Source organism: Boleophthalmus pectinirostris, unplaced genomic scaffold, assembly GCF_026225935.1.
Source record: "Boleophthalmus pectinirostris isolate CB_2022bp ecotype Guang Dong unplaced genomic scaffold, ASM2622593v1 HiC_scaffold_16, whole genome shotgun sequence".
Classification (NCBI taxonomy): Eukaryota; Metazoa; Chordata; class Actinopteri; order Gobiiformes; family Gobiidae; genus Boleophthalmus; species Boleophthalmus pectinirostris.
Window position 1 is genome coordinate 2,617,143 of NW_026571095.1, and position 14,007 is coordinate 2,631,149.

The 14,007-nt window shown below is 38.9% G+C and overlaps 1 protein-coding gene across 3 annotated transcripts in view; it reads left to right on the top strand.

Annotated features, from left to right (window-relative positions):
* larp4b (La ribonucleoprotein 4B) overlaps positions 1-12,469 on the top strand; it is a 58,481-nt gene extending 46,012 nt beyond the window's left edge. For 2 of the 3 annotated variants that reach the window (XM_055151526.1, XM_055151527.1), the window contains exons 12-17: positions 116-373; positions 1,665-1,710; positions 1,825-1,989; positions 3,583-3,761; positions 3,898-4,000; positions 5,442-12,469. In XM_055151526.1, coding sequence (XP_055007501.1) covers positions 116-373; positions 1,665-1,710; positions 1,825-1,989; positions 3,583-3,761; positions 3,898-4,000; positions 5,442-5,762 — 1,072 coding nt within the window. In that variant the 3' untranslated portion in view covers positions 5,763-12,469. The remainder of the gene's footprint in view (positions 1-115; positions 374-1,664; positions 1,711-1,824; positions 1,990-3,582; positions 3,762-3,897; positions 4,001-5,441) is intronic. The other variant, XM_020932025.2, reaches the window with a different exon arrangement.
* Positions 12,470-14,007: the final 1,538 nt, after the last annotated feature.

Consider the following 14,007-nt stretch of genomic DNA (forward strand, 5'->3'; position numbering starts at 1 on the left):
TATTTTATAAAGTTGTGCTTTTTATTGTGGTATCATAAATACTATCTAATATAGACTAAATTCCTTGAAATTTGAATATTGTGATGATATTAAATTTGCTGTCGTTTTTCTCCAGGAATCCCAGTAAATCTCACTTGCGGCCGGTGGTGCCCACAGCGGACCGCAGCCCTGGACTTTTGGACAGCCCCGGCCTGTTCCCTTCTTTTCCCGCCGAGAGGCTGAACGGAGTCCGCTCCAGCCCCCCCACCCGCCTCCCCAACGCCCAGACCAGGACCCGGCCCCCCTCCACCACCCCCTTCCCTCGCAGGGACACTGTGGGCACAGGGCGGGTGTCTGAACCCACCACCAACGACTTTGGCATGGGAAGAGGAAGGTATGTATGAACCACTGGAGTAACACAAGGGCTGATTTGGGTTGTCTGATATCCAAAAAGCTTAAAGTGCATGTGACAGTTTTCATGTTTTTCTAATTATGATTATTACTTGGTTTGGTGGGATAATATCTGTGCTAAATATTTAACATAGTTTTACATCATTTAAATAACAGTTTGTGTAAAAAAATCTGAGAAGCAGAATACAAAAAAACTAAAACAGAATACCTCTGCTATGTCATCAACATGGAAAATTCCATCCAAAATTCAGAGACAATTTACGAGCAAGGAACACAATTTTGTGACAGATTAAAGGGCCTATGTTCAATTTTTTTATCTGTTATAATATTTCCTCATCACAAACAGACCTAGAGTTTGTTTTTTGTTTCATTCACACATAAAAACTGCATATTTAGGCTGAGTTGTCTCAAACAGAAAATACGGTTTCGTCTTATAATGTCATGTGGTGATACAGGAAGTGCTCCACTGAACAAATAAACTACTAAAAATAAAAGATGACTCAAACACGTGCAAACAACAAAGCACAACATTATAACATGGCTTAAAGGTCACAAGAGTCAGTTTTGCATGATGTAGGACCTTTAAACATTGATTTGACATAGATGTATATTCATCTAATCAACTGTTTAACTGTAAACCTGTTAAGGCAGGTTTAAGCCCTTGTTAACACTGTTGACAGATTGTTGCTTTCTATCAGAACTGGAATTACCTCCACAAAGACAACATCTGATGCCTGTGTCCAACCAGGAAGACTAGACATAACTAGGCAATGTTTTTAGTAATATCTTAAATATAATATTAAAAATAAAGTTAAATATGTTAAAGTGATAAAAAAGTACTTTAACCTGTCATATGCACTTTAAGGATTTCCTTTTATTCACTGGACTTGGGCATTGCACCTTTTCTTATGTAACGGTGTAAATAAAAAATGAAATTGGGATTTTGTTCCACCTCTTTTCTGACATGCAAGAGTTCTCTCTCAGGTTGATTTGAATTGACAGTTCACAGGATTTTTACTCTTCACATTTTCCTAACAAAATGAATTTTTATCTTTCCTGGCCTTAATGTCATCAGCCATTATCAAAAAAGTCAAAAGATTTATAAGGAACACATTAAAAAAATTTAATTACCCAAAAAAGTCTTGGTCAAAAAAGAAGGAACAGCCAATAAAGCACTAAAGGTTCATTGGGGATTGGAGACTAACAAAAACTCTTCCAGTCAAAACAAATGCCACGACTGATGTTCATAAATTGAAGTGTTCTCTTTTTTAAAGGAAAAATATTTCTGCTTCTAGGAAAAAGAGGGATGAGAAGTTTACAGTGAGTACACCTACTTTTTAAAATTAAAATATTTACTTTTTGTTTGGCCAAATTTAACACTAACAAACATAATTCACTCTTTTGTAACGGCATTTATTTTTACTTTTTCTCCAGAGAGTGACCCCTCCGTCACCACCCCCTAAACCCCCGTCTCCGAGGCTGGAGCTGGGTCTGTCCAGTTTCCCTCCTCTCCCTGGAGCAGCCGGTCAGCTCAAAACAGAAGACGTGTTTGAAAACCGACTGGCCAGCAGCGTCATCATCGGCAACGCCAAGGAACGGGTACGAAATCACAACAAGTCTCACATAAACGATGCAATTAAGATTCAGAAACGGATTTTAATTAAAAGTGTGGTCATTAGTCACCACATTGCTGATTAGCCCCGAGCATGCTTTCAAACTTTAATATGATTTTTTTCTTGAATAATGAAAGAGAAATTTAACATTTATGTTAAGCTCCATTATGCATGTTAAGTATTCTTTATCTTTATCGTCCTGCAGTCAAGACGCCATTGCTTTCAACACTCAAATTTCTGCTTCCCCCCCACACACACCCTCTGCTGTATATTTATTTCAATTCTTTATATTTGTTTAACGGGTGATGATCAATATTACGATTTAAGATAAAATATAAAATTATGTTCCATGGGTGCATAAGTTATCGGTGGTGAAGATCCAAGAGATAAATTCACAAATATTGAACATGATAATTTCTATTAATGGTAGATAAAAAAAAAAAAAACAACTCACTGTATTATAACAAAAAAGCATTCTAATAATAATAATTTTACTTGTCCCCATCTGTATTAAAAGATATTGGCCTATAGAATGTAGGGATGTAACAATAACCAAAATATCGTGATATCATATCGTCATAGTTCTCGCAATAATATCGTGGATCACCACAATATATCGAATTACAAGTCTCTTTGCTTAAATGAAGAATTATAGTGCAGCAACAGCTAAAAAAAAAAGACAGAGGGAACTTCATAGACCATGATCCTTTGCTCCATTTCAGTGCAGACTACAAGAAGAAATAACAATTCTAAGCACTTTTAAGTCGAAGTTCTTTGGATTAAGTCTTGTCAAAGCATTTTAAGAGGAAAAAGTAGCATATTAACAGTTTTAGTTGTTAAGCCTCCACAAAATATCACAATAAATATTGTACAGTGAGATGTATATCGTGAAAATATTGAAACTGAGAGATTTGGATATTGTTACATCCCTAATCGTGAGTCTCCCCACCATATCATGAGCTTTCCCACAATATCGCAATAAATATCGTACCGTGAAATTCATACCATGACAATGTCGTAACGTGAGATATGTTGGATATTGTTACAGCCCTAATAGAATGTTATGGTGTCACCTGAAACCCATTTACATTGTACTTCACCATGAAATATCTAAAAGGTAAATACGTAAATGTTGACCCTGATCATTTCTATTACTGACTAAACCCAAGAACTCACTTGCACAACAAAAACCTGCATTTGAACAATCTGTGACTCATCTGTATTGAATATTATAGGCCTATAGAATGCTGTGATGTCATCTAAAACCCAGCAATAACTACATAGCAGATAAAAGCATCATTTGTCTTGTTAAAGATGAGGTCTTATGAAAAATCTACTTTTTGGAGCCATGTTATAATGTTCCCTCATCAAAAACATGCCTGAATAGGTTTTATATGCCATCCATGCATGCTTGAGTAATCTAGGGATCTCTCCTGGGCCCTATTCAAACCCTTCTTATGGTTAGCTGTAAGATTTTGACCAAAGTGAAATGAATTAAACATGTTAATATGTTGTTCTTGGCGAGTAGAGCATTTTCAGAACAATAAAAGATAAAACATATCGTCTCGTTTCGTTTCAGAATGTAAATGCCGACTTGAACTCCGGAGCCATTTCTCCTTCGGGCCCCAAAGAGTCACAGCCATCGTCCACTTCCCCCAAACCGAGCAGCCTCCAGCCATCAGCCGTCACCACGACAACCACACCGACTCCCATCGCCACGGGAACGCCGCTCTCCCCCGCCCCCGTCTCCTCCACAGCGTAAGCCTAGACATTCTGACACACCAAATCAATCACAGCGCTCCTTCATCCAATAGATCAGAAAATAGAATAATACGGGCCCTTTGAGAAAATCCATTGTTTTTCTACCATTGTGTTTGTTTGTTTGTTTTTTCAGTGAGGTGAAGGTGGCTGAGGTGAAGGAGTCTCCGTCAGTGGAGCGAGTTCTTGGGACACAGTCTACTGCCAGTAAATCTGTGCAGGTCAATGGAGCTGCCACAGTGAGTGCTCAATACACTTCCATTATTTATCACAGCAATGAGCAATGATGTTTTGTGGGCACACATATTTCTAAAGTGGATTTTAGATTAGAGAAAGTTAGTTGAAGTTTCTAATAATTACTGGAGAAATATATCAAGACCATTGTCGCATTATCACACTACTATTACTCTTTCATCAGAAGTTACAATATTTAGTTTTAGTTCTAATTTTCCATAACCCTGAAACTCATAAATAATGAAGCAGTTGAGCAACGTTGATTAATAAATGTATTCATACCAGGTATTCAGGTATCTTTCAGACCTAGTATATATAGTATATCATATCATTTATTGATACTTTGCAGTGACATCACATTGGGGACGTTCTCCATGTATTTCTATAACAGAATGTTCAGCAGTTGCCATTGTGACACATAGCCTGATCAATAAGCTGCACCAGCCAAAAAAATCATAAGTCGCACCAGACTATAAGTTGCACTTTTTGGGGGAAATATATTTTATAAAATCAGAGACTAGGAACTGACATTTCATGTTGAAAGTCAAGTTCTAATAATAACAATAGAACAGAGAACAACAGACTGTTAACGTCACATATGAACAGTTCTTCAGATAAACTATAACATAAACAACAGAACAAGTTTATCAAACTCTCCATCTCACTCCAAATCACTAAATCCATTCAATTCTTCATTCTCGGTGTCACGTCTGAGCAACTCCGCTCCGACCTCCAGAGGTAAACAGAGCGACGCTTCCTCTACTGTGTAGCTGTCGTCAGCCTCAGTTCCAGTTAGAATTATTCCAGCCTTTCTGAATCTCGACAGGATGGTTTCAGTGTCACTGAAGTCCAGACATTGTCCGTCCATCCAGTGACTTCCAGGAAAGTTTCATGGTGCATCCTCCTGGTTGCAGTGAAGCTGTGTTCTCCATCCCCACTTTCCGCCAATCCCTCACAAGTTTCTCGCTCACTCCAAACTTTCTTTCTACTGCTCGATTACTATTTTTGGCTGCAGATTTCAGTACTTGCAAGACAGCGACTTTTTCTGCTGAAGACATGCGCAGTAGAGTGAAGTGACAGTGGTACAGTAGTAGCAGATACTGGCACACAAGCCTAGAGCACCCTCTTGTGGCTGTCAGTGTGAAAATTTTAATATATACGTTGCACCGGAGTATAACTCGCAGGAAACACCCAAACCATGAAAAAAGTGTGACCTTATAGTCTGAAAAATCAGGTATTTTAGAGCAACTTGTTTAATTGCACAAAAACAGCCGACCTGTTGTAGTCCCAGCTAAGTCAGTCTAACTTGAGAGCTTCAGATGAACATTCTCTGGGGGTGTGATGCTATCAGCTGCAAAGTATCAATGATACCAGACATTTGTACCTACAAAAAGACTGTGTTTAAAAGCTGGTTTCATTAATGAAGTTTGTTTTGTTTTTTTTTAGGAGTTGCGGAAGCCATCGTACGCCGAGATCTGTCAGAGAATCAAAGACTCTGCGTCCTCCTCGTCACAGGTGTCCTGTAAGGAGCCCAAACCCAGCGCTGAAGACCGGAAGTGCCCCGAGACAGCCCACCCCCCAGCAGGAGGCGACGCCACCCTCAACACCTCCACCGCCGCCAACAAGCCCCCCAGAGAAAGCCCCCAGCCGCTACCGGGACGATCGCAGCGGGACCCTCCTCGCCGACGATGGGCCTCTCCTCCTCCACTTCCAGGGAAAAGCAACATCAAAGACCCCCACCATACGCCGCCCAAGTCCCCCCAATAAAGCCCCCTGCCCGCACCCCCCGCTCCACCCTCCCACCCCCTGCTCCACCCTCCCACCCCAAACACGTCAGGGCTGTCTATCCCAGAATCAGCATCAAAAATCCATCAGAGGAGGCGCCTTCTTCTGATCAGGGCTCGCAGACAAAAGCACTTTACTGTGCACGTACAGCACCATTTCATTTGTTTTAGTCTAATTTATTTTTATTTTATTTCCTTTTTTGTTCATTTAATTTGGTGTTGAGTTTCAATAAGAAACAGTTGGTTGTTACTGGCCTTGTGGGAGTGGCGGCGATGGCATTGTCGTGCAGCTTTATGTAGCTAATATTATCAGCAAATATTAACATCTCATCCTCCCATTTGTACGTTTACAATATGATTGTGAATCATGTTTTATTATTTTTTTATTAGCAACTGTTTCCTCCGAGTTTGAGCTTGCCTAATCCTGCTGTGGTTTTTATTGGTTGCTAACTACTGCTTTCTACATTGCACGACAGTAAAGAAAAGGGGCATTCAAATCTGAAACCAGAATCTTTTAAAGGTGCACTGTGGAACTTTTTGGAGAGTCCACAGCCTGTTTTGTCTCCATGGAGATTAATGCTTTGGTTTTAATTGTCCACAGTATGGCATTAAACTAATCTGTCTTGCATTTTTCCAACTACAGGTGTTTTTTATTGCTCAAAAATATCTTAAAAAAACATTAACTCTTACTGTGACTGTCCACAAATCTAACCTGTTAAGTGGCTTGCAAGTCTCCATGGAGATTCAGAAGTTTATGGCCATATAGACACATTTCCATGGAGACAAGCAGGTGATGGAGCCACCACCAGACAAGTTACACAGTGCGCCTTTTAAAACACTTAATTTTCCAATTTACTGGCTTGGAATTTTTGAGATATTTGCAAATTAGTCCTTTCAAAATGGTGGAAGAAATACAGTGACGCACAACTGTCAAATTCATGAAGTCAATTCTTTAAACAAGTCTAGATTCAATTTGGTGAAGCAAACTCTGCCCTTTGGCTACATTTTAAAAAGGGCAAAGCATTTTCCAGAGTTTGGTGCTTCAAAAATGATCCTGTAGTGTATTCTCTCTATCTGCAAAGCAAAATCACCATCTCTATTTGAAAAAGGGAAGTTTGACGATCCCATCTGCTGTAAAGACGATTTTTGAGATTTCTGAGGAGTTTTCTGGGAGATTTTAGGTTTGGAGTTTCGTAAAGTGTGGGTTCTTTGAAAGTTGAAGTGAAAGGAACCAGTTGGAGACCAGTTGGGCAAAGGTTTGAGTGACGTAGAAAAAGTCGATGATGGGGAAATGAAACTTGAGTGAAACGCAAGACTTCATCACAGTCTCTTCTCTTCTTGAGTCTGTACCACTTTGAAGCGATCTGTCCACATGCTTCCCTGTGTCTGTCCTCCTTTAATGAGCAAAATGGGGCAAGATTAACCCAAGCACATAAAGGCTCCTCTGCAACAAAACGTGATCTTAAAAATAATAATAAAACTGCTTTAAAGCTTGGAACACTGTCTGGAGCAACCACTCAGACAGAAACTGCAGAAGTTTTAGTAAGAGAAAGAATTCCTCCTTTAAAAAAAAAACCAAAAAATTATTTATAAATACTGTACATAACCTTTTAACTATTATAATAAAGTACCATATTGTCAGCACTATATGGCGCTCTGTCTTTAAATGGTCTATTTTCAAACTTTTTTCACAAATAAACCGCACCGGACTTTAAACGAAACACAACAGTTTGATGGGTCAGTGGGACTTTGTTTGTGGCGTTCACTGTGACTCTCTGCTTTGTTCAAATGTGACGTTTAGGGAGTCTGTCTGGGACCGCTGGATTGTCGGCGTGTTCGCAGTGACTCAGTTGTTCAGTTGTGTCTAGAAGTGGCACATTGCGCTCGCTTTTTCGGTTTGTCCCTCCGTCCGGTCGTCGGCGTGGAGTGATGAGTGTGTCTGTGGGTGTTTTTCGCCGCGCAGTTGCTGTCTGCTCCGTGTGTGTTTGCGTGCGCTCCGGGTGGTACGGCTTTGTAATTTACTGAAGTCGTGCTGGGACACCCGAGTGGATTCGTGTATAGGGCGCTCTGGATTCGTTTTCGTTTTTTGATGGGGCGGAGGCTTAAGAGCGCGCCCAATAACCCAGAAAATAATGTGAATAAGATGTAAAAATGGACCACTTATTTGTTAACCTAATATGTTGGTCTTAAGAGGTCATGTTTTCTTCTTACACGTTTTCCATTCGCAAGAAGAAATTGAATTAGAGTCAAAACTGGGAGCTCGGAGTAGAGACACTGCTCCACCACATGACGAGGAGCTCATGAGTGATTCATTCTTTTTTTTCTTTTTTTTTAATTTGTTATAGACAGAGAGCGATCAAGCCATGAAAAGTGTGGCCCAACTTGAACAGTGTATAGAATCCCACATGGATACAATCGGACAAAAGTCGCACACAACTTGGAAATGCGAGACTTTATTTTGGAAAACGTCTAAAAAGAACTTTGGCTAGAGATCGGCGTAACAGAATCTCACTTTGTTGCTTCATACTTAACACAAAACAACTACACTATAGAAAAAGACTGCTTAAATATGAAGTACAGACAACAAACTCCACAAATAATCGGAAGGACGATGTTGAATAGAGAAAGTACGGTAGTGTGAATAGGCTCTATGGGAAGAGTGCAGTCTGTGGGCCTTTGTGTGCTTGGGTTAATCCAGCTCCACCTGAGATGCAATCCTCCATGTTTATCACAAACCACGGCGGTGTACATTTTCAAAAAGCCTTGTGGGACCTCGCTTGTCCCGCCAAAGTCTTCCTGAATCTAAAAAAAAACAAAGCATTCTGGGTAATTCCATACACAAAGCCAATGTGCTGAAGGGAATGATCTGACAAACTCCTGTTCATAGCATAGCATATTTTCATTTGAAGGACTGAAATGCACTTGGATGGCTTGATTAGATTTAATTTTTTCTCATCGGTGGAGATGGTCAAAGAGGCACACCATATCTGCTTATATTTATAAACCAATGCTGTTTATTCCATGAGAAATCTTTTGTTTTGAGAAAATACATAGAGACGCGCCTCTATATATTTACGCTAAATGTAAAGAAATGTCCATCCAGTGTTTGAGAAACTTGAATTTTATTTAAACTTGAAAAATGACTTTGCCTTAACTTTTTATACAAGAAAAGCATAGAGTTTATTTCTTTTGAGAAACCCCCTGAAGTGTGGAGAGTTCCCCCAGAGTTCAAATCTAGACGCATTTTCGTTTCTTTCCCTTGATTTTTGTACAAAAAATTGAATTATTTTGTTTTTGTTTGTGGGAAAGAATATTGTAAATGCAAACCTAGTCAATACTGTATTAAATCTGTGCACTTTGAAGTGTGTGCTTTGCCTGTACAGTTGTAAATAATCAGAAAATATAAGAGGTACCTTAAAATGATTATAAAAATATATTGATCTTGTCGAATTATTAATGTTGAGCTGGATGTAGGATATAAAAAACGTATTGTTGTGCTTTCGGAGATATTTTCTTCAAAGTTTTTTGTTTGTTTTGTTTGCGAATGTTTGGATTCTGATTGTATGTTGTTGTTTTTTTTTTTCCTCTCATTCCATGATTTGTACCTGTCCAGGTGTGAACAGGTGACTTAAGCCCCGCCCCCTGCTGCCTTTAGTTCCGTTCGTGGTACTGACCAAGTGCCCACTGACGTCTCACCGTATCAAGCAAACCCAGTGATGTGACAGTGGTTGAATTTTAGGAAACGGATAAAAAAAATCTTGCTTTAAATACTGACTTACATGGCTTTATGAACAGAGTCAATGTCTGGACATGGAGTCGTGTTTTAAAACATGACACTAGAGTAATGAGGTGGAAAAACAACTGACAAAAAAATGCTAAAAATCTATAGAAAAAGTAAATAAAAAAAAAAAAGCCAAAAGTGTAAAAATAGGGGAAATATTGAGCAGAAAATAGAAAAAAAGCCAGATATTTATGAAGATACTTACACATAAAATAAAAAAATATGGAAATCTTGGAACTATAATCAAACAAATGATTACAAATTTATTTAAAAATTGTTGACAATCCTGAAAAATTCTAAATAATAATAATAAATTGGTGAAATTAGGAATATTCTAGATGAACATTTCCTACCCGAGTCTGACCCGCATGACAAAAATACTATAAAAATACAACAAAAAAAGAAAAAAATACGCTAATTTGCTTAGTATGAGTAGTCACAAAATGTAATTAAAGATAAAAAAAAAAAAAAAACTTCAGTCATTACATAATTTATTAATACAGAAACAAAAATTGGCTGAATTTTAAAGTTCACCAAGTTGATTTTCGTACCTAATAAGCCTCGTGGGATTCAAGCCAGTGTTTCTGTATCACTGCAGTAACAAAGATGGATTCTTATGTTGAGCAAAAACATAGAAGTAGCTTTAATATCTGGAGATCTCTTTTCTAAACTCAACCAAAATACTTTTTTCCACTTTCATCGCAATTCTCACAATCTTTATCAAAATGAAACGCAGCCACTTCAGAGTAAAACTGAATTTTCGTGCCGCATTTGGTCAGCATCAATTCGACTCTAGTTTGGAAATTGATCGTATAATGCACTTTCCTTCTTTGTTGATTCCAGTTGTGACGATGTGGAAAAGTATTTGAGCAAATTCATACTAGGATTGTCAAAAGTACCAAAAATCAGATACCAATTTAGATACTCGGAGACTCATTTAAGCAAGTATCGATCCCGCAAAAGTCTGATTAATAGAACGACAATTTGAGCTTTCCTGAACAGTTTTAGTGCAATTCGAGCTTTGTCCGAACGAAAATAAGACCTCATGCCGAGCTAAAGGAAGTATTTGTATCTGAACGTGACATTCTATAACGAAAAAAGGACTATTGTGGTATCATAATCCGTATCAAGCATGGCGCGAATTCCTTTCTATCGAAATCGAGTTTGAAATTTGAGTGTCACGGTGACGCTGATTCGTGGAAGCCGTCCGTCCTGGGTTGGTCTTGAGGTGACGTCCGGTGGGGCACTAGTTCTCTGGTGCTTCGCAAAAGTCTGATGTGATTTCTGTCTGCGTTTCGTCATGTGATCAAAAGCCGTGAAGCCATTTTACAAGGCCTGAATATTTAAACGAACTCGACGCAATATCGTAGAGTTACCGTAATTTGACAAAGCACCGTCGCCTTCTATCTTTTCGTTGAGGTTCGAAGGTTCCTTCTTACACAAAATGGGTTCTTTGTGAGCTTTAAGCCATGTTATAATGTTATTACCTCGTCAGAAACATGCCTAGAGTTTTGTTTTGTTTCATTCACATGTTTAAGTCGAAGTTCAGTAGAGATTTGAATTTGTTTGTTTGAATTTATTCTCCAAACTACAGGTATGTTTTCGACGAGGAAACGTTATTTAACTTAACATCGATCCAAAAATACCGCGATATATGCCCTTTAAATGACAGAACAATATTTTGGTTGCAAATTAGTTTCTTGTGGCCTGGATTTTGTCTTTAAAATCATTTTGGAGAGATTTTCCCAGTACCAAAATCTATGCACGAGACGACTTGTTGGCGAAGTTGGCGTAAGAATGAATCCTACTGATCACACGACGAAACTAAAACTATAAAAAGCACATAAAAAAACACAGGAAACACATTAGATCTTCTGCCTTTTTGTGAAAAGATGGGAATTGGATTTTCGTGCAAATTTGAAACGGGCTACATTGTCGATTTGAAAAAGTGAAACTAATTCCTGTCAAACGAAACTATTCAAATTCGCCAAAAATCCTTAGCGCTGCTCGTCTCTCATTTTGTTCATAGTTTCCCTTTTGATGTCTGTTAACTTTTACAAGAAATCGATGTACAAATGTTTATTTTGGGGGCTTTTATTTTGTATTTTTTCTGATAATGGAAGGGAGAACAGAGCCCAGGAAGGAAGCGGCTCTCGGAGATTTGTGGCACATAGCGCTCACCTAGCTAACATCACACGGACAAACTTCAAAACCTACCAAAAACTGTGCCATTTCCTGTCATCTTTTACACTCACTGCAACGGAGGAACTTGAAATGAAACTTTGAAGAGACACGCCAGCGTCGTTTCGCGCTGTCCGAGACCCGATTGGACGAACCACACGGATATACAAAACTGTGCATGGGTGGGTTTTTCCCGCCGTTTTCTAACTGTCCAACGTGGAACTGTCGGAACTATCGCAGGTCTCGCGTTTTCCTGCCAAAACGAACGCTAACTTTCCGAACGGACTTCTCGCGAAGCCTCGATCTGTGCTTGCGGTTTTGACAGTGCCATTTTGAAGTTCCTTGTATAAAAATGGACGGCTGCTTCTTCGATCTTTTTTTTTTTTAAACGATACTACCGAATGCAACTGACTGGACTCCTAATCAACTCACTGTGGTTCTAACACTCGCTAACAGCTTTGGACAATCGAAAACTCCGGTTGCGTGGAGTTTGCAAACTTTGGACGAGGAGGTTTGAGTTCAACGAGGGCTTCTTGGACTACTGTTTGTGTTTTTGGTTACCTTTTCTTTGGTTTACTTTTCGGGGCTATTCTTCCATGGAGACTGGAATCAAGCGCTCACGACGGCTCTAGATCATTTAAGTTACTCTTGTGTCATGATGTAAAACTGTCTAATTTGGAGAAAAATGTAGCTTACTGAAAAATAAAGATTTAGGCACTGATGAGGAACCATGTGTGTCCTGGTAATTTTGTGAGAACAATTGAAGGAAAAAAGTTGGCATTGCATTAGGTTTATAATGGGCCTAGTGCATATTCACTGTTTAAATGATCTGTCAGGTCACATATGAAATCAGCTGTTTTTTAAGGAATCTCCCCTATGTGCCATTTTAGATTTGGCTGCAAAAAAAATCTAAAATGACCAAACCTAAATTTTAGCTCAATCCCTTGAGTCGTTCCTGAGTTATGGCCCATTGAAATTTTGGGGCCATGCTCACTTTTTCTGACACCCTAATTTATAAGCATTTTTGAGAGACCATAAGTTCATCAAAAATAGAGCTAGGAAGATGAAAATTTGTATTATTGTAGATTCTTGGTCATAGATTCTGAATTGCAGCAATGTACCACAAATAATCTCCAATTGTCTTCCCTTCTAACAAGCAAATGTTTAAGACTATTAAAGATAACTGAACTTTTCTAGCAGGTGGAGAAGTCCCTAAGCTCCACCCAAAATGACCCCTGAGAGCTCATTTTCAAAACTTCCGTTTGAAATGAAGGACGTTAATTGTAGATGTTTTTATTACTTCAAACTAATCAGAATATGCCAAAGGTCACATTTGGTCTGTGACACTATTTGGGGCTCTACATCATCCACATGAAAGCTCAGAAAAGTGTGAGACTGTTGTCAGAAATGGTCATTCTCTCAAATATTCAGGTTCAGTAGTGAGTTTGTAAATATCTGCTTGAGACAGATAGACCAATAGATAGACCTCAAAAAATTCAGCCAAATTTGAGATTTTAGGGGCCCACAGCACCCCCCTTAATAAAGATACCCAATATTTGATTTAGAATCTATGACTAAAAATCTACAATAATACACATTTTTTATCTTCCTAGTTCTATTTTTTAGTTCTGGTCTCTCAAACATGATTATAAACTAAGGCTTCAGAAAAAGTGAACATGGCCCCAAAATTTCAACAGGCCATAACTCAGGAACGACTCAAGGGATTGAGCTAAAATTTGAGATTCTTTCATTTGGTCACTTTAGAATTTTTTTTTTTTTTTTGAGAGATGAGATGGCTCATAGGGGAGGGCAGCTGATTTCATGTGGACCGACCCACGTTTGTTTTACAGCCAATCATTTAAATATAAATGTTTTCAAAAATATCAGCAAAACATTTTATAATTCTAATACTTTTATTTTAATTATTATATATATTATATTTTTTTGACAATGCAGGTTCACTTGTGATTTGATTTATTTTAGAAACAATAAGATTTCAGGCTACATTCTCTACTTTGTAAGATTTTTATTTTCCATTCATCCATTTTCTTCCTCTTATCTGGGGCAGCAGCAGTCTGAGCAGGGACTTCCAGACTTCATTCACCACAGACACTTCCTCCAGCTCCTCCAGCTCCTTCAGCTCCTCCAGCTCCTCCAGCTCCCACAGGGGGACCCCGAGGCGTTCCCAGGCCAGCAGAGACATAGTCCCTCCAGCGTGTCCTGGGTCTTCCTTGGTGGGACGTGCCCGAGGGAGGTGCCCAGGAGG